The sequence below is a fragment of the Anolis sagrei genome, chromosome 1 (assembly GCF_037176765.1).
Source record: "Anolis sagrei isolate rAnoSag1 chromosome 1, rAnoSag1.mat, whole genome shotgun sequence".
Taxonomy (NCBI): domain Eukaryota; kingdom Metazoa; phylum Chordata; class Lepidosauria; order Squamata; family Dactyloidae; genus Anolis; species Anolis sagrei.
In genome coordinates, this window is record NC_090021.1 from 67,925,435 (window position 1) to 67,952,454 (window position 27,020).

General features: G+C 40.6%; 1 protein-coding gene across 1 annotated transcript in view; it reads left to right on the forward strand.

Annotated features, from left to right (window-relative positions):
• PLG (plasminogen) overlaps positions 1 to 24,164 on the forward strand; it is a 36,604-nt gene extending 12,440 nt beyond the window's left edge. The window contains exons 5-19 of the mRNA XM_060753679.2: positions 1,284 to 1,423; positions 4,330 to 4,450; positions 5,059 to 5,177; positions 5,732 to 5,894; positions 6,927 to 7,054; positions 8,564 to 8,735; positions 9,490 to 9,650; positions 11,400 to 11,548; positions 16,252 to 16,345; positions 17,745 to 17,865; positions 19,259 to 19,333; positions 19,562 to 19,702; positions 21,732 to 21,838; positions 22,640 to 22,785; positions 23,801 to 24,164. Of these exons, the coding sequence (XP_060609662.2) occupies positions 1,284 to 1,423; positions 4,330 to 4,450; positions 5,059 to 5,177; positions 5,732 to 5,894; positions 6,927 to 7,054; positions 8,564 to 8,735; positions 9,490 to 9,650; positions 11,400 to 11,548; positions 16,252 to 16,345; positions 17,745 to 17,865; positions 19,259 to 19,333; positions 19,562 to 19,702; positions 21,732 to 21,838; positions 22,640 to 22,785; positions 23,801 to 23,962 (1,999 nt within the window). The 3' untranslated portion in view covers positions 23,963 to 24,164. The remainder of the gene's footprint in view (positions 1 to 1,283; positions 1,424 to 4,329; positions 4,451 to 5,058; positions 5,178 to 5,731; positions 5,895 to 6,926; positions 7,055 to 8,563; positions 8,736 to 9,489; positions 9,651 to 11,399; positions 11,549 to 16,251; positions 16,346 to 17,744; positions 17,866 to 19,258; positions 19,334 to 19,561; positions 19,703 to 21,731; positions 21,839 to 22,639; positions 22,786 to 23,800) is intronic.
• The last annotated feature ends 2,856 nt before the right edge of the window (positions 24,165 to 27,020 follow it).

Consider the following 27,020-nt stretch of genomic DNA (forward strand, 5'->3'; position numbering starts at 1 on the left):
AGTTCCTCTGGTAGGGTGTATTCATACAGCACAATTGTCATGGTTTGATACCACTTTTATTACCATGATAATAACCAATGTAATCCTGGAATTTGTCATTTAGGACTGTGCTTAGGGATGCCTGGTACACACTCTCAAAAACTACACCAGCTGAAGGTTACCAGCAGACAATTCTATGTACCTCACAAAACTGCAGATCCCAGGATACCATAGGATGTGGTTATGGCAGTTAAAGTGGTAGCAAAGTCCTAAATTGTGTTGTATGAATACACTTCTGGACTGTGGCTCCCAGACCACCACAGCAAACATGCTGGCCAGGAAATTCTCAGGTTTGGAGTCCAAGAAAGTAACTTTTCCAAGCCATGCAAAACTATGATATGGCCATACTGTGAATTCTTCTGTATATGGAAGAGCCAATTTACTAGAAATACCACACAATAGTAATACTCGTATACCCTCTTTATTCACCCAAACATTTTAGGGCAGTAGTTATTAGGATGTGATTTCTTTTGGAAGGAAGGATCTACTAGCCCTTTGTAACTTGATTTATATGCAAATACTCAAGTAGGTTGGAAACAAACTAACAGGATTCCTTTCTACATAAGATGCCCAAAGAGATGGAGGGATCTATATATATCCTCCAAATGTTTTGGCTAATTCTGTTCAAATTGAAATTTAGTCAATGGTTCGCTTCATTTACACAGAAAAGTACATCACAATGAGATTTTGATGTGCTAAGTAGTCACTGGGTCAACCTCTGATTGCCATAGAGGTCAATTGTGGCTTAGTATTAAGCCCCCATTGACTTCAACCTACTAGGACTTTTTATTGTTGCTGTTGCTCTGAAGGACTAATAGCAGCTTCAGGAAGCAGCTTCAGGAAGCAATTTCAATTGGGAAGGTTCAACTTCATTGGAAAAGTTCAATGGCAGTTAAATTCAAACTCCCATTGACTGCTTTGAATTAAAGGTGGTCTGAACATGGATCTTCTGGGTGGCATCTAGATTTTAAGCTAACATCTCCCATGTCAATGGAGTAGTGAATCTACACCATGTCTGAGTCATCTTTAAAGTTCAGACTCGATTCACACAATCTCACTGACATTAAAACCACCAGCAACTGTGGTCAGTTTGGCCCTGAGTTCCAGTGGAACCTATTCCATTGTTTTCCATAGAACTTTATTTCACTTACTGTTTGGACTGGGCTGAAAATATGTGTTTATATAGTCTAAATTCATTCAACACCCCTAGAACCATGGGTAACCAATTGTTTTCTTTTTACTAGTTTCTCACCTACAACTCACCCTAATGAATCATTAGAAGAAAACTACTGCAGGAATCCTGATAATGATGAAAATGGTCCCTGGTGCTACACCACAGATCCTCAAAAAAGATATGATTACTGTAGCATCCCCGAATGTGAAGGTAGGTTTGCAAAGCAAAACATTTTATATTTGAAAGGCTATTTTAACTACAGTATATAAGTATCACTTAAGAATTAGGGAATCTGTTTTCTTTACCAGGAATGTATTATTTACAAAGGCCAAGATTTTGTATCTCACTAGTAGATTATAGTTTTGTCAGGTTTAGTGAAATTTAGTCCTCTCTTCCTGCATGCTCAAATATATCTGCTTATTTGGCTGAGCACCTTTCCCCAGGAGCCCCTGGTGGCACAATGGATCAAACCCTTTTGCCAGCAAGACTGCTGACCAAATGGTCGGTGGTTCAAATCAGGGGAGCGGGGTGAGTTCCTGTCTGTCAGCTCCAGCTTCTCATGTGGGGGCATGAGAGAAGCTTCCCACAGGGTGGTAAAACATCTGGGCGTCCCCTGGGCAGTGTCCTTGCAGATGACCAATTTTCTCACACCAGAAGCGACTGCAGTTTCTCAAGTCATACCTGACATGGAAAAAAACCCCTCTCCCTAAAGCCATTCCTTGGTTAAGGAAGGAAAGGCACACGACCAATACACGCTTGGGCTCTGACACCCCCAGCTCCAAATCCTGACTGTATGGGGGCAAAAGGATTCTACCACTATAATCCAACTGAATAATCCCACTTACAACCATAACCACAGATTATTACATAATTCTATATCTTACTGCTCAGAAATCCATAAATGGTTTCAAATCTTTCAAAAAGTCTTCAATTGACTTATTCTTTAGAATCCATGTTCTTTATTTATGCTCATCCCATAGATTCTGTCATCTTGTCTGATATCTCTCAATAATGTCTCCAATGTCAAAATTAAAAAAATAAAGGCAAGAGAAGATCCTTTTGTATTTGTATTTTGTTTGATCTCATTACAATTCCATTTGCTAAGATCTGGGACCTTATCTTTACTGCATTAACAATATTTTTGTTAAAATCAATTTTCTCCAATACTAAGAATAAACAATTCCTTCCAAAAACAAGTTTTCTCTGCATCTTAAAAAAAAATCAAAACCACCTTTTTGTTATTGTTATGTGCCAAAGATTCAGTCATATTAAATAATAATACTATACTTTATTTATATTCCGCTCTATCTCACCGAGAGGACATAGGGCAGAGTACAGAACATATATACGACAAACATTCAATGATGTTATACAATTAACAAGGACAGACAATACATAAACAGAAGTATAGGTTTTTCCAACATTTTCCATCTGGAGGCTGTTCTCAACTCCTGCCATAAGGTGGTGCTGTTGTTTATGTTATTTCTTTATTATTTTTGACAGAAAACCGACCTCTTGGATGTTCTGAGAAATGTATATTCTTTTTATTTGGCATGCCAAGATAGTAATAAATATAGCATTATTTAGCAGTGAGAATGGTCTATCACTCTTAATAATATCTCATCTGTAGTTTCTTTATGAATTAGTGCAATATGGGTATTTTTTTTAAAAAAATGGCATCCACCCTTTTCTAATAACTTGTCACACACCATTCACAATGGTTGAAGTAGCTCATCTTTGAATTTCTGGCAGACTTTCTGAGTCTGGTACATTTCCAGATTTATTTTTTCAATTGCTTCAATACATTTCATAGTTGTCTTGGGCTCATTCAAATGTCCCTTTTGTTCCAGACTTGTCCAATAGAAGTTTATCCAAATAGTCTGTCATATCTAAATTTTGCTCACTGACCCTTACATGTAAGGGTCTGCAACATTTTTAAAGACTTTTAATATTTTCAAGTCATGCGTTTTAAATTGGTATCTCTTCTTGATCTTTCGGGCATGTTCCTTTTCCTTTCCTGTCTCACTTATAGGAAAGCCACTTCCCAGGTTTATTTGTGAATTCACCCTTTTTTGCTTATGATACAGTAGTTTAGCATTCATTTCTTGGACTGTAAACAATGAGAACTGCTGTTGAAAGAATTTAATTTTAAAAAATCTTTTTATCAAAATTTGTATTCTGGTTTCCTCCAATTCTCTCTTTTTATCTTCCCCTTTTTTCCAGTATCGAACCATATTTTATAAATTGTCCTGTCATATAACTTTTGCTTGCATTGCAAACTACTATGGGCACTATACTGTCATTTAAGTTCATCACAAAAAATCCTTTGTTGTAATATTGTCATCTTCAGAAATAAATGTTCATTAAGTTTTCATCTGAACTGTGTTTGTTTGATTTTCAAGGACATCATGGTGAGATTATAATCTGTTTTTTTTGTTTGTTTTTTTGTGGGGTGGGGGTTAAAGCATCCAATATTTTGTCCATTACTATGTTGGTCATATTACTAGAAATTGAGAACATGTCTTTTCTAGAATAAGATGCATGGCATTCTGAAAAAAACAAACAAACAAACACAGTGTTTAGCTTTTGATTGCAAATGTCTCTATTTGTTAATCCAAATTACTCTAAAAAAAGTATTATGGAAGAACAAAGGAGACTACCTAGAAATAAATAAATATAAAAAGAGAGAGAAAGAGATCTAGGTAAATTCCTTTGGTATTCCATAATACCTTCACTGGAACAGTTACTTTTTTGTGATCAACAATCCTGTTCCAGTTACCCACACAAAATCAGATTTTGTTAATCTAATTCAGATGCCTCTCTTAACAAATTTTCATAAAACATTGATTTCTCATTATTGGCACTACAAACACCTATTAAATGCATTTCCTTTGCATTCCAGTTGATTTCCACCATTATACACCTGCATTTTCCATCTTCAAAAATCAATTAGTTTCTAATAATTTACTTTTAAAAAAATGTCAAGCTCCATTAAGTTCCAATTTTGGGAGGAAAGGGGGGTTATAGATGGTGAATATGACATGTCGTACCCATAAAATAAAGCATAAGTCTAATAGGATGAATCTTTATGAATCAAACAATGTTTACATTTTCAGAGCAATGCATGTACTGCAGTGGAGAAAATTATCAAGGTAAAATTTCCCAAACAGAATCTGGGCTTCAGTGCCAACCTTGGGCTTCTCAAGAACCTCATGCTCATGGATATATCCCAACAAAGTAAGTCCTCCTAAAACGTGAGTTCATTGGCCATCACCACTAATGAAGATGATGATGATGATATTTCAAATTGTGGCATGATTAGTATGAAGGAAAAAAATTAAAGGATGGGTTCATTTATGATCACCTGAAACCTTACAGGCAGAAATGTTTATACTACATCATCAGTGGATATGCTATACACCAGTAAGGTATTCTGCAAAAAAAAATAAATCTCATTAAAACGAACAGATCTCTGGTTAAGCAAAATGTGCTGCAGTATGTCATGCAAAAAAAAAGGTTTTGGAGTTTAATAAACGTTTCCTATGTTTTGTCATAGAACCAATTAGAAAATGCCATTTATAACCTAGGAACAAAAATCATGTTACATAGCATAATCAATAGTGCACACATGCTTTATATATGGAAAATCCTGAATTCATGGAAACTAGTAAAATTGAAATCCTTTGTTTAAAATCTTGGAAATCCAGTGCAAGTCAAGCTAGACAATACTGAAAGAGATGAAAAAGTTCTGTTTGGGTGTAAGGTGGTTACATATGTTCCTTGAAGAGATGCATTCATCAGCATTCAGTCAATAGAAACTTTTGTTTTTCTTATCTAATATTCAGTTTTCCAGAAAAGAATCTGAGGTCAAATTACTGCCGTAATCCTGATGGCGAACCTCGTCCATGGTGTTTCACCACCAATCCAACTAAACGTTGGGAATTTTGTAATATTCCACGCTGCAGTAAGTTTTATTTGGGCTAAGTATGGCAAACTAATTGTAATTCTATAGTAATACAGTATGGCCCCATATCCATGGATTTGATATCCACAGTTTTATTTAGTCATACTCGAAAAATAGTTTGTGGTCCTTTCTAGGTCCTTCAGTGCAATTTTATGGTATGCTAGTCAGCTGAAGTATAGTCAAAATATAGGGTTTGCTGTTATTAACAATTTCACTTATCCCAGGAGTGGGGGGGGGGGGGGCTCCTTGGAATGTATCCCCTGCAGATACAGAGGTCATACTGTAATATTAGTTTCTTTTGAGGGTAGGATAACCAGTACTGAATATTGGTTTGAGTGGTAAAAGCATGGGGGCTATCTAGTTATCCCATAAAGCATCTTGCTTGTGGGCTGCCCATAGGAAAGTTGATGGAACAAAATACTAGGCTAAATAGGGCTCTTCTTTTGCTCTTCGAGATTTGAACAATGTTGCATTTGAAGCAAAATGCAGTTTTGGCTGGCTTGCTTCCTGTTGTGTGTTTTGAAGTTGCTGACCTCATGTCTTTCTCAATATAGCTACACCTGCACCAGTCTCCATTGTGAAGCGTGAGTGTCTTGAGGGAAATGGAGAAAATTATCGAGGGAAAATTTCTGTGACAGTATCTGGAAAGGCGTGTCAATCCTGGTCAGCTCAAACTCCTCACAAACATATGAGAACCCCAGAAAACTACCCTTGCAAGTATGTGAAACATCCATTGTTGCTAGGGTCTTACAGTTCTAATGAGTGAATAAAGTCAGCTAACTTTGAGAGAACATTTGAGAGACCTTTCTTCTCATATCTTATTACCATTGCATCTTAGCCTCCACACAATGTTAGAAGAGGGTGGAGAGTTAAGCAAGTGACACACTTCATTAATCTTGATGTCAGACACCTCAGTGGGATATTTCACATTATACTGTGTTTCCATTTTCTCTTGTCTTCTTAAAAGGAGGGAGGAAGAAGGTTAGATGCACCTTTAAGACTTAAAAGGTCTTTCAACTTTAGCTTTTGTGGTTTGAGGCAGATAATATTGCCCTTCAATAAAAGTTACTACTTTCAACTATAAATCCAAGAATCTCCGAAGCATTATACTCAAGTATAAAGGAATAAAAAGGAACTTTTCCAAGTAGTGGTTTTGAACTGGAAAATCAGTTTTCATTTCAGACTATTCATGTAAGCTATAAAAACATGAAAGAAATGAAATTCATGTTTAGACTTTGTTCCCATTTCTAACGTATCTTATTATGTGCCTATGGATCTGTAAGCCAGGCGATAGTGGGGGGATTCACCATGGATCATGACACATCCAGTGGGGGAACCCACATTGCTCCTTACCTGATTTTGTGGGAGGAAGTGTCACTGCCCGGCTTTCCCCGTTCTTCTTTATGCAACGTGGGAAGCCTCCCATGTTGTAGGCACCACTTCTTATGACAGTTCAACCTCAACTCAGGCACAGAGCCCTGCCAGAAGTACATATACGTCTTGCAATGGGATTCTGCAGGCTCCGTGCCTGAAGTGAGGTCAAACTGTCATAGGATGGGCAATTTTACCTGTGTGATGAAGTCGTATAAGTAAATAACAAGTTTTCCAAAATCTGAGAACAAAACCATACAAGCAAATATAGTTAAATACTTTATTGCATTAAAGTAAAATTTAAAATATTTCTGATACCATTTAAAATTATTGTGGAAGTTTCAAGCATTAGCGGTTTATGTGCACATTATATTTCAGAGGTTTAGAAGAAAACTACTGTAGAAACCCTGACGGAGAGTCGAGGCCATGGTGCTATACCACAGATCCTAATAAACGATGGGAATATTGTGACATTGCTAATTGTAATGCTCCTGCAGTAGTTACTGGTAAGAACATTGGTGTTTGACCTTCTGTGATACATCTGAACATTTGGCACTCCAGAAATAAACAAGTAGAGGAAGTAAATACCTTTTTGTTAGCTGCCTTGTGTCCCAGCCTGCTAGAAAGTTAGGAAATGAAGGAATGGATGGAATCCTTGCAAAAATTAAACGTAACGTATTTGTCTATGATTTCTCAAATGAGTATTTTCAAATAGGGTCAGGCATTGGATGTTGCATGAATACATCTTGCATTAAATGCTTTTCAACAACTGCTTTGATATACTGGGTTTAATCTTTTGCATTTTTCAGTTCTAAGTTTACTCATGTGGGACAGACTGATCTTGAAATGTAAACAAAATAAATAGCTTCTGTCCCAAAGACTACAACCAGAGACTTACCTTGCAGGAAGAAATCCTACCAAACCGGCACCATCTTTTTTCTGAGTAAATGTGCTTAGGATAGTTGATTTTTTGCAAGCCTGCAAAACGAGATACCCCTAGATCAGCAAGAGATAAATGAGGACTGGTTTGCTATTGCTTCCATAAATTTTCTCAAGATATCAATTTTCTTTGTCTTCAGAATCTAAGCAAAATCAGGGACACTTCATACTTGGTTGGGAAACCAATTTGGCGATGTGTTTTCTGTAGAAAGTTGGTGACCCTAAAGCGAACGTATCCTGGGTTGTTTTTTCACAAGAATTATTGTGGTTTTAAACAGTTTTGCCCTCCTTTTCCCAAGGTCATTCAGTGGATTTCCATGGCTGAGCAGGGATTTGAATCTTAATTGCCCTGAGTCTTAGTCCAAATTCAAATAATTACACCATGCTGGGGAGAAAAATCATTCCTAACCTCCTAGAGAGCTGCTGCCAGTCAGAGTTGCTTGCAATGAGCTAGGTGACCTCAGTATAAGGCAGCTTTCTAATCTGAGCCCCCCAAATTGACCCAACAACCACCTAGAATAGGAAGGAGACAGGCCCGTAGCCAGGATTTCGTTTCGGGGGGGGGGCTGAATTTTTTTTCAGGGGGGGTTTCGGGGGGGGGCTGAGTTTCGGGGGGGGGGGCTGAGTTTCGGGGGGGGCTGAGTTTCGGGGGGGGGCTGAGTCTGAGTGAAAGAGGGGCTAGCCTAGCAAACCTTTTGTATCGTTACCCCAATACCCCCATGCATATGGGATATATTGAGTAGGGTGATCAGATCATGATATGAATAAACATAACAGTTTAAATAATGCACCATTAAGGCCTTTTCGCGAACCACCATGAAAATTTCGGGGGGGGCTGAAGCCCCCCGAGCCCCCCCCCCCCCCTGGCTACATGCCTGGAAGGAGATCAGTCATTGAGAAAAGATGTCCATCTTGCATTTGTTTACCACGTCCTGAGCATTTCTCAATACTTGCACAGCTATGAGCTAGGCAGTTTTACAGAACAAGGCCTTAACAAAATTGGTCATTATAGATATTAAAATAAGGTATGTGCCATTCATTTCTATATCTGTGCTTTTTTGTTTTGTTTGAAAAAGCTGCAGCACCTGTTCAAGTCCCACAAGCTCCAGCTGTGGAAGAGTGTTACGAAGGCACTGGCGCAAGCTATCGGGGTACAATGGCACTGACTGTTTCAGGAAAGAAATGCCAAGCATGGAGCTCTATGACACCTCATTTTCACTCTAAAACCCCATCTAGTTTCCCAAACGCGTATGTATGCTTTGCTCATCATCAGAAGATTGTGTGCAGTTGTTCATGGGGCAAGACACACAAAAGACTTGCTACATAAAAAAGAGTTTAAAAATACATTGGTGTGATTTATTTTAGAAACAGAGCCACCTGGAACTTCTACAGCTTGAGGCATGTTAACCAATGGCAACTGCCCTTCCAAGTAAAAGCCTATTTAGCAACCAAATGTGCCGAGACTTATGAGACAGAAAATCTAAAAGCACCTTTTTGCCTTTCTGGCAGCAAAGTTCCAATAATTAATCAAAATGCTATCAGTTTCTTGATTCTTAAATTTGCTGTCTGACTCCACCACCAGTGTTAGGAAAAGGAAAGAACAAGATGGGACAGGAATCAGTTGTTTTCATCTGCAGCCATGGATTCATGATAAAATCTAGCTGTGAGCCTATCAGTGGCCTAGAAACTGGAAAGGTGCTCCAGATAAATTTCAGTTGCCCATCACTCTGTAATTTCTTTTACACTGCTGTAGAAGTTGCAGGTCTAGTATTAACTTGTCCTTAAAAATCAGCCTAGCGGAGTGGTTATAAGAACAAGTTTATGCTAGTAAGGAGTTGACAGCAGCCATCTTGGATGTACGCTTTAATTTTACAGTAAAAGATTAGTGTGTCATTTACATACAAAATTATTAAGACTGAGAAGATTGAATAACATAATCAAATAAATTCTGTTCGAATACAATAAATATGTGTAATACAGCTTCTCCTATCTATATTTATAGGGGCCTAAGAAACAACTACTGCAGAAACCCAGATAACGACAGGGCACCATGGTGTTATACAACAGATCCTCGTACAAGGTGGGAGTTCTGCAATCTGCAAAAGTGCGCTGATCTTGTGCAACAGCGCCCTCAGTCCACAACACCATCAAATCTTGAATCAGGTAACCAGTAACAAGTAATATTTTGCCTTAACTGGGGATTCTTTGATCCTCTTGACTCCCAAAGTCCAAGGGCACATCTAGACAGCCCCTTTAATGTTGGAGTCACTGCAATAAAAAGGGGACTGTCCAGGTGACGTCCTGGACAAACCCGAATTAATTTGCCACAAACCAGGAAAACCTTGGATTGTGGCAAATTAATTTGATAGTGGGTTTATTCTGGCCTTCTTGGAAGGTGTAGGATAAAACCCACTACTTCCAGTGCCTGGACACTCTAGACAGTAGTCCCACAGTTTTCCGGGCTAAATTCCAGGAAAACAATGAGAACACCAATCCCCTCCCCAAAAGTACTGTAAAAAACAAAAAAAAACGTACCTGGCCTCCATTAGAGAGCTGCTGGAGCTCTCCTGGTGCATAAAAATGATGTTCCAGGAAAAAGGGGGGGGGGGAATTGCTCCTGTCCTCCCCCTTCTCCTGGTGCATCATTTCTATGCACAGGAGAGCTCCAGCAGCCCTCTAATGGAGGCCAGGTACGTTTTTTTGTTTTTTTCCTAGTGCTTTTGGGGAAAGAGTTTAGAGTGTCTAGGTGTTCTCCCTGGAAGCATGGGCTTTCAGGGGTGTGTGTAGATGGGCCCTTGGGAACAAGCACCAGGATGTGGCACAGCTGGCTGGGTGTCAGCTGCATTAAGATCACTACTGACCGAAAGGTCATGAGTTCGAAGCCAGCCCGGGTCAGAGTGAGCTTCTGACCAAATTTGTGTAGCTTGTTGTCGACCTTTGCAGCCCAAAAGACAGTTTATTTATTTATTATTTATTTATTTCACAGTTTTCTATACCGAGCTTCTCAACCTCATTGAGGGACTCAGTCCGGTTTCCAGCCATAAAAACATATACACTCATTAAAATATCATATATCACAATTACAAAAACAACTTTTAAAACACTATATATAAAACTACAGTGGTCAGTCGTCCAATTAAGATGGATCTACCTCAACTTCCATCCAGGGTCCTATGGTGTTGTCTCATTCATCGAAGGCCTGACCCCACAGCCACGTCTTCACCCGTTTCCTAAATGTTAGGATGGATGGGGCGGTTCTGGCCTCCAGAGGGAGAGAGTTCCAGAGTCGCGGGGCCACCACCGAGAAGGCCCTGTCCCTCGTCCCCACCAGTTGCATCTGTCAAATAGAAAATTTAGGTACCAGTTTGTGGGGAGGCTAATTTGACTAAATTCCGAGGCCATAAAGATCAGCGAGCATGCGGGGAATGAGGAAGTACTTCATCAGAGTCACAGATGGACAGTGAAGCAACAGCTCCCCTGGTGGCCAGAAAAAGTTGGAATGTTAAATAGCCACTGACTGTCTATATGTGTTGTGTGTCTATGGCATTGAATGTTTGTCATGTATATGTACATTGTAATCCGCCCTGAGTCCCCTGTGGGGTGAGAAGGGAGGAATATAAATACTGTAAATAAACAATAATTCATGTTTTTTAAACACGAATGTTCCCGGGATAAATGCCTCTCTGGAAGCGCATCTAATGAGCATGATCCATGGTAAGATGTTGAGAAAGCAGTAGTTCTGTACCTCTTGAAGGCCAAAGGTTTCCCAGTCCTGCCTCCTCCAGCCCTCACCAACAATTATTTACTGTTCCCCAGGATGTCATAGCCAAAGAGAGTGTCTTTATTGTAAACATCACATCCTCTGTATAGGATGACAGCAAAATCCTGCTCACTTTTGTTTTACTTTAAAAGATTGCAGGTCTGGAAGAGGTGACGATTACCGTGGACATATTGCCTCAACCACAAGTGGCAAGACTTGCCAGGAGTGGCGCTTACAGACACCACACAGACATGATTCGTTTACACCACAGAGTCACCCACATGCAGGACTGGAAAAAAATGTGAGTAGCATAGTTCACAAAAAGTTTTAAAAGAAAATTTAGAGACACAAAAAAGATATATATATAACATTTATTACAACTCTCTTGAAGAAGCTACTAGTTACAAACTCTGCAGTGCTGTCCTGCACATTCTAATCCCCCATCTTCCAGGTCAGACTAGACCAGGGCTTCTTAATTTATTTCCTCTTGCAATTTTTTACATGACCCTGGGTATGTAATAAAAAAATCAAACATTTACTGAATAAATCAGCATTTGCAAAGCTTTCCAAACAGGCATCCAACTGTGTTTCTATAACTAGGTGCACAGCAACAGGCATTCCCCAAGACCCCCCCCCCCCCAGATTCTCCGCTGTGCCTGGAAGGTGGTATCACTGCTGTGCATCCAGACAAAAAAAGCATAACTCAGCATTACCATCCTGCTCTGTATGTGCTAGTTGCTGGCTATGTTATGGAAGCTGCAGTAGCTGAAAGATAGGTTGTGGGGAGGGAGTGGTGTCCTTTCATAGTTAGTAAAGAATGGATGTCTCTAGAAAGACCAAAATAATAAGTTATGCAGAGGAATCCAGATCTGTGCAACATTTACAAACACCATCAATACACCATTGGTCTCATTTTGTAAAAGAAACTCTCACTGGAAGAGCAGGAGAAAAGGAGCAATATTATCTGATAAGTCCAAAAGAAAGAATCATAGAATCATAGAATCAAAGAGTTGGAAGACACCTCATGGGCCATCCAGTCCAACCCCCTGCCAAGAAGCAGGAATATTGCATTCAAATCACCCCTGACAGATGGCCATCCAGCCTCTGCTTAAAAGCTTCCAAAGAAGGAGCCTCCACCACACTCCGGGGCAGAGAGTTCCACTGCTGAACGGCTCTCACAGTCAGGAAGTTCTTCCTAATGTTCAGATGGAATCTCCTCTCTTGTAGTTTGAAGCCATTGTTCCGCGTCCTAGTCTCCAAGGAAGCAGAAAACAAGCTTGCTCCCTCCTCCCTGTGGCTTCCTCTCACATATTTATACATGGCTATCATATCTCCTCTCAGCCTTCTCTTCTTCAGGCTAAACATGCCCAGTTCCCTAAGCCGCTCCTCATAGGGCTTGTTCTCCAGACCCTTTATCATTTTAGTCGCCCTCCTCTGGACACATTCCAGCTTGTCAATATCTCTCTTGAATTGTGGTGCCCAGAATTGGACACAATATTCCAGATGTGGTCTAACTAAAGCGGAATAGAGGGGTAGCATTACTTCCTTAGATCTAGACACTATGCTCCTATTGATGCAGGCCAAAATCCCATTGGCTTTTTTTGCCGCCACATCACATTGTTGGCTCATGTTTAACTTGTTGTCCATGAGGACTCCAAGATCTTTTTCACATGTACTGCTCTCAAGCCAGGCATTGTCCCCCATTCTGTATCTTTGCATTTCATTTTTTCTGCCAAAGTGGAGTATCTTGCATTTGTCACTGTTGAACTTCATTTTGTTAGTTTTGGCCCATCTCTCTAATCTGTCAAGATCATTTTGAATCCTGCTCCTGTCCTCTGGAGTATTGGCTATCCCTCCTGGAGTATTGGCTATCCCTACAAAAAGAAAGATATGATTTTCTTTTTGTAATTCAAATTTGTCTGCCCTGTGTGATAAACTCTTTAAAATATATATTTTAAAAGAGTTTGAAATCAAGTACTTTGGGGCCTTTATTCCAAATGGAGACAGGCCGAAAGCTTAATATGGGTGTATCTACATTATAGAGTTAATGCCTATTTTTAGGGGGTATTTAGCCTTCCCTACCAAAGAGTGCTGGTGCCTCACCAAACTACAATTCCCAGTATTCTATACTATTGAGCCATGGCAATTAAAGTGGCATCAACCTGCATTAATTATGCAGTGTAGCTTGCACCATTTGGGGCCTATCCAGATAGGCCCAAATTTTATTTCGGCTAGTTGGGTAGAATCATAGAATCATAGAATCAAAGAGTTGGAAGACACCTCATGGGCCATCCAGTCCAACCCCCTGCCAAGAAGCAGGAATATTGCATTCAAATCACCCCTGACAGATGGCCATCCAGCCTCTGCTTAAAAGTTTCCAAAGAAGGAGCCTCCACCACACTCCGGGGCAGAGAGTTCCACTGCTGAACGGCTCTCACAGTCAGGAAGTTCTTCCTAATGTTCAGATGGAATCTCCTCTCTTGTAGTTTGAAGCCATTGTTCCGCGTCCTAGTCTCCAAGGAAGCAGAAAACAAGCTTGCTCCCTCCTCCCTGTGGCTTCCTCTCACATATTTATACATGGCTATCATATCTCCTCTCAGCCTTCTCTTCTTCAGGCTAAACATGCCCAGTTCCCTAAGCCGCTCCTCATAGGGCTTGTTCTCCAGACCCTTTATCATTTTAGTCGCCCTCCTCTGGACACATTCCAGCTTGTCAATATCTCTCTTGAATTGTGGTGCCCAGAATTGGACACAATATTCCAGATGTGGTCTAACTAAAGCGGAATAGAGGGGTAGCATTACTTCCTTAGATCTAGACACTATGCTCCTATTGATGCAGGCCAAAATCCCATTGGCTTTTTTTGCCGCCACATCACATTGTTGGCTCATGTTTAACTTGTTGTCCACGAGGACTCCAAGATCTTTTTCACACGTACTGCTCTCGAGCCAGGCGTCCCCCATTCTGTATCTTTGCATTTCATTTTTTCTGCCAAAGTGGAGTATCTTGCATTTGTCACTGTTGAACTTCATTTTGTTAGTTTGGGCCCATCTCTCTAATCTGTCAAGATCGTTTTGAATTCTGCTCCTGTCCTCTGGACTATTGGCTATCCCTCCCAATTTGGTGTCGTCTGCAAACTTGATGATCATGCCTTCTAGCCCTTCATCTAAGTCGTTAATAAAGATGTTGAACAGGACCGGGCCCAGGACGGAACCCTGCGGCACTCCACTTGTCACTTCTTTCCAAGATGAGGAGGAAGCATTAGTGAGCACTCTCTGTGTTCGTCCACTTAACCAATGACAGATCCACCTCACCGTAGTTTTGCCTAGCCCACATTGGACTAGTTTCCTTGCCAGAAGGTCATGGGGGACCTTGTCGAAGGCCTTACTGAAATCCAGGTACGCTACATCCACGGCATTCCCCGCATCTACCCAGCTTGTAACTCTATCGAAGAAAGAGATCAGATTAGTCTGGCATGACTTGTTTTTGATAAATCCATGTTGACTATTAGCGATGACTGCATTTGTTTCTAAGTGTTTGCAGACCGCTTCCTTAACAATCTTTTCCAAAATCTTGCCCGGTATCGACGTGAGGCTGACCGGACGGTAGTTGTTTGGGTCATCCTTTTTTCCCTTCTTGAAGATTGGGACCACATTGGCCCTCCTCCAATCTGCTGGAACTTCTCCCGTTCTCCAAGAACTCTCAAAGATGGTTGCCAATGGTTCCGAAATGACTTCCGCTAGTTCCTTCAGTACTCTTGGGTGTAGTTGATCTGGCCCTGGGGACTTGAACTCATTAAGAGCGGCCAGGTATTCCTGGATGACTTCTTTCCCAATTTGGGGTTGGATGTCCTCCAATCCCTCATCCACTCCATCTTGCTGAGGTTGAAGACTCTCTTTTTGTGAGAAGACCGAGGCAAAGAAGGCATTAAGTAGTTCTGCCTTTTCCCTATCCCCTGTCAGCATTGCCCCATCTTCTCCGCGAAGAGGTCCTATCGCCTCCTTGTTTTTCCTTTTTCTACTGACATAAGAATAGAAGCCCTTTTTATTGTTTTTAATGTCCCTGGCAAGCCTGAGCTCATTTTGTGCTTTAGCCTTGCGGACCTTTTCCCTACAGGTGTTGGCTATTTGTTTGAATTCTTCTTTGGTGATTTCTCCCTTTTTCCACTTCTTGTGCATGTCTCTTTTGTGTCTTAGCACAGTTAGAAGTTCTTTGGACATCCATTCTGGCTTCTTTGCACTTGTCCTATTTTTTCTCTTTGTTGGCACGGTTTGCAATTGCGTCTTGAGTATTTCACTCTTGAGAAATTCCCATCCATCCGTAACTCCCTTGTCTTTTAGTATCTGTGTCCACGGAATGCTGCTCAGCGTTTCCTTCATTTTTTGGAAATCAGCTCTCCTAAAGTCCAAAATGCGGGTTTGACTTGTCTTAGTTTCGGCCTTCCTTTGTACCTCAAATTGCAGGAGCACATGGTCACTTGCCCCTAAGGATCCTTCCACTTCGACCGCATCGATCAGGTCCTCCGCATTTGTTAGGATGAGATCAAGAGTAGCCAATCCCCTTGTTGCCTCTTCTACCTTCTGGACCATGAAATTGTCTGCCAGGCAAGCGAGGAATTTGTTGGACCTTGTACTCTTGGCCGAGTTTGTTTTCCAGCAAATATCGGGATAGTTGAAATCGCCCATGACTACTACATCTCTTTTCTGTGCCTGTTTGGTCAACTGTTGGCAGAAGACTTCATCAAGTTCTTCCTCCTGGCTTGGGGGTCTGTAGTAGACGCCTACAACGACATCTTTTTGAGTCCCAGTTCCCTTGATTCTTATCCAGATGATTTCAAGCTGGTTTCCCAGATTGCTGTCTTGAATCTCTTCTGAAGCATAAGAGTTTTTGTATAATAACAAAAACTTATTTAATAATAAAGAAGATAAAATAATTGTGTCTTGTGTATGAACCTGCAAAGATTGTGCCTTGCTTGGTTTGTGATTAAAGTTATTTTGCTTTTTATAGTACTGCAGAAATCCTGATGGTGATATTAATGGTCCCTGGTGCTATACTACAGACCCAAATAAAGCATGGGACTATTGTGATGTCCCACAGTGCCGTAAGTATACTTGTAAAAATTATCACAGGAATGCAGTGTTTTTTAATGTTGAAGGCCACATTCCCTTGGAAGAAATGTCTCAAAGTTTTAAGACTTTGTACAGTTTTTATATTTTCATATCATGTGCCATTGTTATTAAAATAATGTCTTGATTGTTTTTACATGTTATAATTGTTAATATTCCTTACCTTCAGTGCGAAAATTAGAAGTGCGTATTTCAGGCATAGTTTCCACAATTTGTACTCAATGTATTGTATGTGTTTATGTGCCTTCAAGTCCTCTTCCAGTCAAAGCACACATTGGACTCATGTTATAATAGCCACCGTTCTTCTTGCCCTGTTAATGAAATGGCTGGGGCTATTTGAGGAGCAAAATAATATGAAGGAAATTGTGATATTTGAATAATTGTAAAAGGTAAAGGTAGTCCCCTGACATTAAGTCCAATCATGTCTGACTCTGGGGTGTGGTGCTCATCTCCATTTCTAAGCCAAAGAGCCAGCGTTGTCCGTAGACACCTCCAAGGTCATGTGGCCGGCATGACTGCATGGAGTGCCGTTACCTTCCTGCCGGAGCGGTACCTATTGATCTACTCACATTTGCATGTTTTCGAACTGCTAGGTTGGCAGAAGCTAGGGCTGACAGCGGAAGCTCACGCCGCGCCCCGTAATCGAACCTGCGACCTTTCGATCAACAAGCTCAGCAGCTCAGTGCTTTAACCCACTGCACCACCGGGGGCTCCCTGAATAATTGTATATGCCCCTTAAAGTTGCCTTTTGGGTTGTACAGCAACCCTATGAATTTCATAAGGATTTCTTAAGCAGGAAAAACTGAGATGGTTTTGATATAAATAAATGAGGGCCTAATCCCCCTTTGCAACAACCAGCAAATCTTAAAGAGAAGGAATAGACGGGCTGCACTCGTGGAATTTACGATCAAACACATAAACAGGAGAATACCGGTAATGTATATGGTATTTTCCTTAACAAATGTAGAGTACCTGGCTATGTGATGCTCCACCGGGTGGTGCTGAGAAACCATTGGTCCATGTTTGCAAGAAATGTGATGATAAAGAGAAACACAGAGAAAAGAAGGAAGCGGGATGCGGCAAGATAGGGCACCCCAGGCACTTATATAACTGCCCCAGTGACTTCTGCTACAAAAAAACATAACATCAACTAGGGAGCATAGGAACAAGGCATACAGATCTGCTGTGTTAAGGGCCCTTCCACACTACCATATAATCCAGTTCAATGTGGATTTTATACAGCTGTGTGTGGAAGGGGTCTTAGAAGTGCTCTATGGAGAATTCAGATGAGTGGTTTTCAGAGTTACATAATTGCTGCTCTCCTTAAGATGTTAATACATTTTACTCTACTTTCTATGTCTCTTCATTCTGAAGCTCCTCCTGAATACGAATGTGGGAAACCCAAATATAAACCCCTGAACTGTATTGCAAGGATCGTTGGTGGGTGTATTTCAAATCCCCATTCTTGGCCCTGGCAGATCAGCCTCCGAACAAGGTATGGAGTACATGCCATTATGTTATAAAGAGTCTCCCAAGAGTGGTGGCTGGAGGAGAAGTGGAACAGACAGCATATAGAATGTGTGTATTTAGGAGGACATTATTTATTCCAGAAAGATGGCTGGTTATGTAATTCCAGTGCATATAAACCAGCAGACTCTTGTGACGGGCATTTTTTTATCATTATTCTTATTCTTTATATGTTTATTTATACCCCTCCTTTTCTCTCCACAAGGAGACTCAAAGCTGCTTACATTAAAATCATTTCAATACAATTTAAAATCTACAAACATACAAATATTAAAACAGAATTAAATATCATTGGTATTTCAAAATACCAATGAGGTTTTATCTTAAAAATATTCTTCGTTCTGACTTCATCTTAAAAATATTCTTCATTGTAAGCCTGCTTGAATAAAAAGGTTTTAGCCTGCCACCAGAAGGACAGCAGGGAGGAGGCCATTCTGGCTTCCCTGGGCAGGGAGTCCAGAGTCAAGGGGCAGCCACCGAGAAGGAAGGCCTCATCAGATGGAGGTGGGACCAAGTGAAAGGCCTCTCCTGAAGATAGGTTCGCATAAGGCATAAGTGTTTGCTTTATAGAAATATGGCTACACTAGCGATTTGTGTTATATAAACCACCCTGAGTCCTCTTTGGGGTTGAGAAGGGTGGTATACAAATACCACAAATAAATAAATAAATAAATAAATAAATAAATAAATAAATAAAATAAAATCATGCAAAGAATGTGGAGCATGACTATTCAAAGCAGTAGTCTGCTGATCAATGTTGGTCCAGAAGCCATCATCAGTAAGTTTATAGAAAAGAAAGTTGTAGTCAATGAGCCAAAAAAAATGCTACTTGTCCTCATGACATTGACTTCCTGCTACATCCTAGGATGCTGCCAGGATGGAGTCACAATGGAAAGTGCTGGGGCCCTTCACACAACACAGGGCTACTTCCTGTGGGGCTCTGTTCTAGCTCTATCCTGGAAGCGTCTTAGAACGGAGCAAGAAGTCATATTCTCATAGCCAGCAACAAGGCCAGCTTGGGGAGAAGCTGGGCAGTGACACTTTCCCTGTTGTGATGGGGAAAGTAGAGATGCGGGTGATGCAGAGCACAAGGTGATAGTTTCTCCTGCTGCCCCACAGATTCACTGCCTGGCAATTCCCCCTGCTGTCGCCTGCATTGTGATGAGGTTCCTAGGCTCATTAGGGGGAAAAAAATATCAGTCTCACATATCAGATAGTTTGAGAAACCCTACTCTGAGAAACAGTGCCATTCTATTTAAGTGATACATATTCAAGATGGGAACAAAAATTGGTTTTGCATAATGTTGCCAAAACTAATACATTGATTCTCTCTGCCCCCCCCCCCCTCCAATTTCTTTTAGTTTCAATATGCACTTCTGTGGAGGCACTCTGATAGACCCAGAATGGGTTCTGACAGCAACTCACTGTTTAGAACGGTAAGTGGATCTTTCCCTGGACTGTGAAGTAACAATATGTGTCTGCCATATTGCCATGACTTTCCTTAGGCACCACAATGACTTGGGTTCAATGTGGAAGATTAACTGCATCAAGCTTCTAGTTTTCATGTGAATTAATGGAGGAGTCCGCTCTTGTCAGTCATGATGTATGGGTATGAATCCTGATTTCCTTAAGATGTTCTTACCTAACAAATCTGTCTCTTGTAGGTCATCAAGGCCTTCTGCTTACAAAGTGTCAGCAGGACTGCACACAGAGAGGGCTACAGAAGCCTCTGCACAACATCGAAATGTCCAGAGACTCTTCAAAGAACCAAGTGGAGCAGACATTGCCTTGCTGAAACTCAGCAGGTATCCTTGGAGTCATGGTTTTCATTATCTAATGGTCGGCCCAGTTTGTATTCATATTGATGGGGTAGCTATTGAAGTAGCTTTGTTTAGTGGTGGTGAAATGTTTGTATTGTGGTTGTTTGATTATTGTTTGATCACTCATCTTTCTCTGCCTCTTCTGTCAATAAACGTAATAAAAATTATATTACATAAACAATTGCTTTCATCGATCACCATGCACACAGTTCTGTCTTTTGGCTGTTATCTTTTAAGGGCAATAATGATCAATCTGCAAATTTTCTTTGTGTTGTATACATCTATAGAAGAAGTCAAACGAATTGTAGATCTGGCTTCCCCAGTGACATATGTGGCCAAATAGGATTTCTGATTGCTTTTATATGTTGGGTTCCTGGGTATATTGCAAAAAGAAACAATGTGTGGTCAAAGTGGTTTCTTTTCATAATTGGAGACTATTGGGAGTAAAGGCAGCCGAAATAGGGGTAGGTAGGCATTGTACAACCTATGGCCCACATGAGACCTCCGTACTCCATATTTATGGCTTCTGAAGCCCCATATCAATTCTCCAAGCATCCCAGTCCCCCCATTTTAATAAAATTGATGAAATTTGAAAGCAATGTTTTCCCATTCCCCAACATTATTCTTGATGTCTCTGTTTTCTGTTGACGTCCTTCTTAAAATGGCAACAGCAAGCCCACTTCCACACAGCTGTATAAAATCCACAATGTACTGGATTATATGACAGTGTGGACTCTGACATATAATTATATGACAGTTCTAAGCAGATATTGTGGATTATGTACCTTAATATCCTAGGTTATATGGCTGTGTGGAAGGGCCCCAAGTGATGTGATGTTGCATCCTTTTGTCAAAGTAACTGCAGAACAAAACAGAAGTATTTGGGCTTACAATGGGATGCTGCACCTTTGGGGAAAAAAATGGCCATAGTCCTTATCCACTTGCCTACTAGCAAGTTGTGTGGCAAAGCATGGTCCCTTTCCCCACATTTTACGTTTGCTGCCTTAAAGTAGTAGAGTCATGTTTCTAAATTAGCATGCATCATTGTTTATCCCCCCTCCTTTTTTAAATGGTTAGGAAGCAAGAAATATGTTAAAGTAACAGAGTTTTAGAACTGATTTCTGAAAAGTAGGAATTGAAGATATGCTTAATGTATCCATGACCAATATGGCAGTGGTAGGATAATTCTTCAGAATCCTGTATATTATCATACTTCTGCTCAATTATAGATGTTTTCAGCATGTAATTGGATTCCTGCTTCTGAAAATCTGCAAAGATAGCATATGAAACCTGTCATCTCCAAAATTATTTTTGAGAGATTCATAGAGTTTGGGTTGACAGAAGAAAAATTATTGGTACATAAGAGGGATGTTTACAAAACAGCTGCTTTCCTCTAAAAACCTTGCGTTTATTTTCATAGTACCAGGCTTAATCCTATGTCTAATTTTCAGATGTTGGATAAAGTGGAAATCAGGGTTAAAGAAAAGTCATTTCAACTAAGCATCATTTTATTGATTTCAGTTTTAGTACTTTTGCTTACCTAGAAACAACAAGACATTTTCATTAGAGAGAGTTTTTGTTTGCTGTGGTGTGCCTTGACGTCATTTCCTACTTGTAGTAACCTTAAAGCCTATCATAGGGTTTTCTTAGCAAGATTATTTCAGAGGTAGTTTACCTTTGCCTTCTTCTGAGTGCGAATTACCCAAGGTCGCCCAGTGGGTTTTCATAAACAGAGGGAGATTTGAACTCTCATCTTCCAGATTCCAATACTCTAACCATAAAAGCACAAAATACTTCATTGCTTTAAAAAATCCTAGCTATTTTTTAAAAAGCATATAATAGATTTATGAGCCAACTTGAGTCCCAATTCTTGAAGAAAGGTGGGATTTTGGTGCCATGTCCCTTCATAGAAGGTGACCATGCTGACTCCTTGGTTATCAAATGCATTACCAGAACAACTGGAGTGTGAGAAATGTGCAAACAAATTCAAATTTCTTGTAAACGTTTCTTTCAGCCCTCTACTGATCACTGACCAAGTAATCCCAGCATGTTTGCCTCCATCCAACTCAATGGTAGCAGGTGGATCAGAATGCTATGTCACTGGATGGGGTGAAACAAAAGGTGAGTAGCTGTTCAAAACACCAAACGTTGTTATGCTATATGTTGCAGTTTTTCCATGCCTGGTTATATCATTTGTATATCAATCTTTCTGATTTTTGTTTACCTACATGTGAAGAAAACTAGCTTTGTTCCTTTGGTGTATTGCAGTTTCCTATTAGAAGCTACAATGCCCATGATTCCATAGCACTGAGCCATGGCAATTACTGTGACCTTAAACTGCATTAATTCTACAGTGTAGATGCACCCTATAGCCAACTCTTTGAGAACAACTTACATGGGAATACTCCCATCTAGTTTCTCATTTGGGCTGAGATCTGCTTTCCTTTTACAGTGTAATCTTGACCACAAAATGCAGTTTCTTTAGCTTGCGTTTCTTCTCATACCAAAAGGCTTATCATAGAATAAATTCACTGATATACCAGTGCTGGAGTTTCATTGCTGTGCATAGCATTTGTCCCGTATTTGTCATTATGGATGGGTACCGGTTTTCACTTCAACTAGAACAATGGTTCTCAATCTGGGATCCCCAGATGTTTTTGGCCTACAACTCCTAGAAATCCCAGCCAGTTTACCAGCTGTTAGGATTTCTGGGAGTTGAAGGCAAAAAACATCTGGGGAACCAGGTTGAGAACCACTGAACTAGAACATACTGCATGATCTCTTGTCTCATCTCATCCTACATAGAGAAATCTTTTGCAAAGGGTTCTGTGGCATTGAAGTCAAAATAATGCAAATGATTTTTTCCCCTCTGCTGGAGCTGTTTGTTCAATTTTATTTTGGCTTTCTCTCTTGTTTGTGAAGGAACTGGTGGAGATGGCCTTCTTAAAGAGACAGGCTTCCCTGTCATTGAGAATAAAATATGTAATCGGCCTGAACTTCTGAATGGCAGAGTCAGAAACAGTGAACTCTGTGCTGGCAATGTTGATGGTGGCACGGATAGTTGTCAGGTAAGAGATACTGGGGAAGTCATGTTTGGCTTGAGCCACAAAATGACTGGCATCTGATGGATGTTACTTGTGTCAAAGTGTTGGGTACTTTAGCGTTCTGTGAGCCCTAAAGTTGAGCAGGAATGTAAACAGACAACAAACAATTGGCTAGCTTTGGCTAAAGGATTTACCAAGTCCCAGCAATGCTTTCAATCCAACCTACCTATAGTACTCGTTGAAATAGTTTGTTTCAAGCATCAGTATTTTATAGAACCTCAGCATTATGCAGACAACAAAATGACATGAGGAATACTGAATGCATATGTGGCAATCCTTGTTTGAGATCAAGGTGATAGAAACTGAATGTATCTAGTTTAGGAGGATGCTCTCAGGATCTGGCACTATATGTAACCATACTTCTGGTTATTGGTCCTGGGCATGTAATATTGCAGATACAGCATTTCTTGCATAGCATAAATTACAGAATTCAACAAACAATACAAACCATGGGGCGACATCAGCTATTGTCAATATTGATTTGATCAGGCTCATTAAAATAAATCAGTGTTCAGGTGAATCTTTAATTCTTATTTTATACCAGCAAAAAGAGGATTCGTCATCCCCATGTAAATACTGACTTTAGAAGAGACCTTTTCCTGAAGTCCACGGAAGGATAACAGGGGGTTGGGTCTTTTGTCTTGGTCCCTTAATTATCATCTCTCTCTCAATCAGTGGCATCTAGTTTTTTTTAAAACCTGTATGTTGCAAACCAAGAGGTGGAAACATTTGGCCTTCTAAACATTTTGTACTACAACTCCCAGTCCTTTATCATCGGTCATGCTGGGTGGAGATTAATGAGAGTTGTATGCCAAAGAGGGGCTCAGCTGTTTTAATGCCGTGCCTCTGCCCAGTCCAGGTGTCCTGGAAATGTAGCGAGATCATTCATAACACAGATCTAAAGTTATCAGTCTCAATATACGCTTTCATTGCTTTCTGTGTTCCTCCTTTGCTCATTCCCCTTCTCCCTTGTATGTAGGGTGACAGCGGAGGACCTCTGGTCTGTTCAGAACAAGGAAAATACGTCCTTCATGGAGTCACCTCTTGGGGCCTTGGCTGTGCCCAACCCATGAAGCCAGGAGTTTATGTCCGGGTTTCTAGGTTTACACCATGGATTGAAAGAACAATGAAAGAAAACTAGTCTATAGTGATATTTTGTTGAAAGTAACCAATGGAATGAAGGAGAGATAAAGAAAAATGAATTTTGAGTACTCACTTTCTATCCCCATACAAACACACTCATTTGCTCAATCTTAAATGTGTTAACTGGGTTGACCACAGCTGAAATCTGGAGGACATGTGAATCAACATAATTCTACTTAATAAAGGGCTTTCCAGTCTCATTCTTGCCTCCTAAAACAATTATCTGTGTAATAGTATACTGGTTTATTTCCCACTCTAGTGGTTGTGGGCAAGGATTTTGAATAATTCAATGCAAATCTGGCAATCTTAAAAACAGAAAACATTTATTTGTGGAGAAATAAAGAGAAAACCTGATACACAAGAAACTATTTTTTAAAATGAACATTCATAATTGAATGAGGAGCTCCCAGTGGCACAATGGGTTAAACACTTGTGCTGGCAGGACTGCTGATCAAAAGTTTGAATTCAGGGAGCGGGGTTTATTTATTTATTTATCGAGTCATCAGCAACCAGTCAATTATATTACATTTCTAACAGAACAAAGCAAACAAACAGACAAAATACAAAAATACAAAATACAGAATAGAAAATTTGTGAGTTTGGTAGTTGATTAGATGTCCTTTGACCAGTATCTGGCCACTTGGAGTGCTTCTGGTGTTGCTGCAAGAAGGTCCTCCCTTGTGCATGTGGCAGGGCTCAGGGTGCATTGCAGCAGGTGGGCAGTGGTTTGCTCTTCTCCACACTCACATGTCGAGGATTCCACTTTGTAGCCCCCTTTCTGAAGGTTGGCTCTACATCTCGTGGTGCCAGAGCGCAGTCTGTTCAGTGCCTTCCAAGTCGCCCAGTCCTCTGTGTGCCCAGGGGGGAGTCTCTCATTTGGTATCAGCCATTGGTTGAGGTTCTGGGTTTGAGCCTGCCACTTTTGGACTCTCGCTTGCTGAGGTGTTCCAGCGAGTGTCTCTGTAGATCTTAGAAAACTATTTCTAGATTTAAGTCGTTGACGTGCTGGCTGATACCTAAACAGGGGATGAGCTGGAGATGTCTCTGCCTTGGTCCTTTCACTATTGGCTGCTACTTCCCGGTGGATGTCAGGTGGTGCAATGCCGGCTAAGCAGTGTAATTTCTCCAGTGGTGTAGAGCGCAGACACCCGTGATAATGTGGCATGTCTCATTAAGAGCCACATCCACTGTTTTAGGGGGAGCAGGGGGAGCTTCTGTATGTCACTTCCAGCTTTCCATGTGAGGACATGAGAGAAGCCTCCCACAGGAGGGTAAAACATCCAGGTGTCCCCTGGCCAACATTGTTGCAGACAGCCAATTCTCTCACACAAGAAGTGACTTGCAGTTTCTCAAGTCGCTCCTGTCATGGAAAAAAAATTAATTGAATTAGTTTTTTAAATTATATAGATCTTATATGCATGTGTTGTCTGTAGAATAAATGAAATAGTTCTTGATGAGGAATGTTCTTGATGAGGAACACATATTCTTAAACATATCAGACATGTATTTTCTTTGTGACCTAAATGAGCATTACAAAGCACTAAAACAGAAGTATTTCTACATCCCTCTGTGTAGAAAAATACTTTCTTGTACAGATTTCTTTTGCTAGAGTGAGATGATGGATTTTCACCAAGCAAAGTAGTAAAACTTCCCTACAGATGAGTTCAAAAGTTCAGCACTGAGTAATGGACAACCAGAAGCCTCTTCAACTTAGAGGGAATGTGCATGGAATGTATACATAACTGTTCAGAGGCCATAACATTCAAGATGGAAATATTTCCTTGATTTTGAGTAAATGCAGTTATAAGATGTAGTTGGGCTGGTGTTGATTTGGAGCTACCACAATTTTCCTTAACTAGCCTTGGAATATCTGTTGAGTCTCTTCATTGTTAAGATATAAAGATTGTTACAAGCCTGCTGTACAATAATACCATTCCTCATTCACATTCATACACACCCAACAAAAATGCTATCATTATTGTCGAAGGCTTTCATGGCCAGAATCACTGGGTTGTTGTAGGTTTTTTCCGGGTTATATGGCCATGTTCTAGAGGCATTTTCTCCTGACGAATGCAGGCGAAATGTCAGGAGAAAATGCCTCTAGAACATGGCCATATAACCCAGAAAAACCTACAACAACCCAATACTATCATTAATTTCTCACTACTTGTAAAATCTGTTTCCGAATGTCATGCTGGACACTGCTCACAGGAGGGATGGAAATATCTTTCAGCTGCTTCCTCATCAACGGGAGAACAAATCCCTCTTGCTTGCATTGGATGCTGTCTGGTAAGGAAGGAGTGGGGGATTGCCCCAGAGATATTCCTTAGCTATGTAAATAATGTACTACATAGCTTAGTGAATGATAACAGAATTGCTGCAATATATGTATTGCATGCTACAGAATATGACAAAGCACCGCAACTGGCAATCATTCTAACTTTCTCATGTTAAATACTTGGGAAACTAACAAAACAACTTTAATTAGAAGCAAGCCGCAAGAAGTTATGTTGTTGCCTAATTGAAGTTGTCACATGTTGGTGGAGTATGCTCTTGGTTTTCGTTGGCACCTGAAAAGAAGCTACCCAAAATGCTGAACCCGATCCTCAAAATAGAAGTGCCTTGGGTCACTTCTTTAAAGTTTGAACTAGACTGTGAGCTTCTCTGTCCCACTTGCATAGGAGTCATTAGCTGCCTTTGAAGATCCATGAAGCCATCTCAGAAAATGTGTTTCGGAAGGCAGCAAGAATCATTCAGTTTTTCTTGACTTCTGTTTTAAAGATGAGGACATTGGAGTCTTTTCCAGAGCAGAGCAAGACTTTGCCAGTAGTTTCTCTTCCTGCAGGTGCTGGTTCACAGTTGATTCCACTAGTTTCCAACCCAGCTCCAGCTGCTGGGTGGGGAAAGGAAGTCTCTTTTTTCGAAGTAAACAGAGCAGGCCCGTAGTCAGGATTTCGATTCGGGGGGGGGGGGGGGGCTGAGTTTTTTTCAGGGGGGGTTGAGGGGTGCTGAGTTTTGGGGGGGGGGCTGAGTCTGAGTGAAAGAGGGTCTAGCTT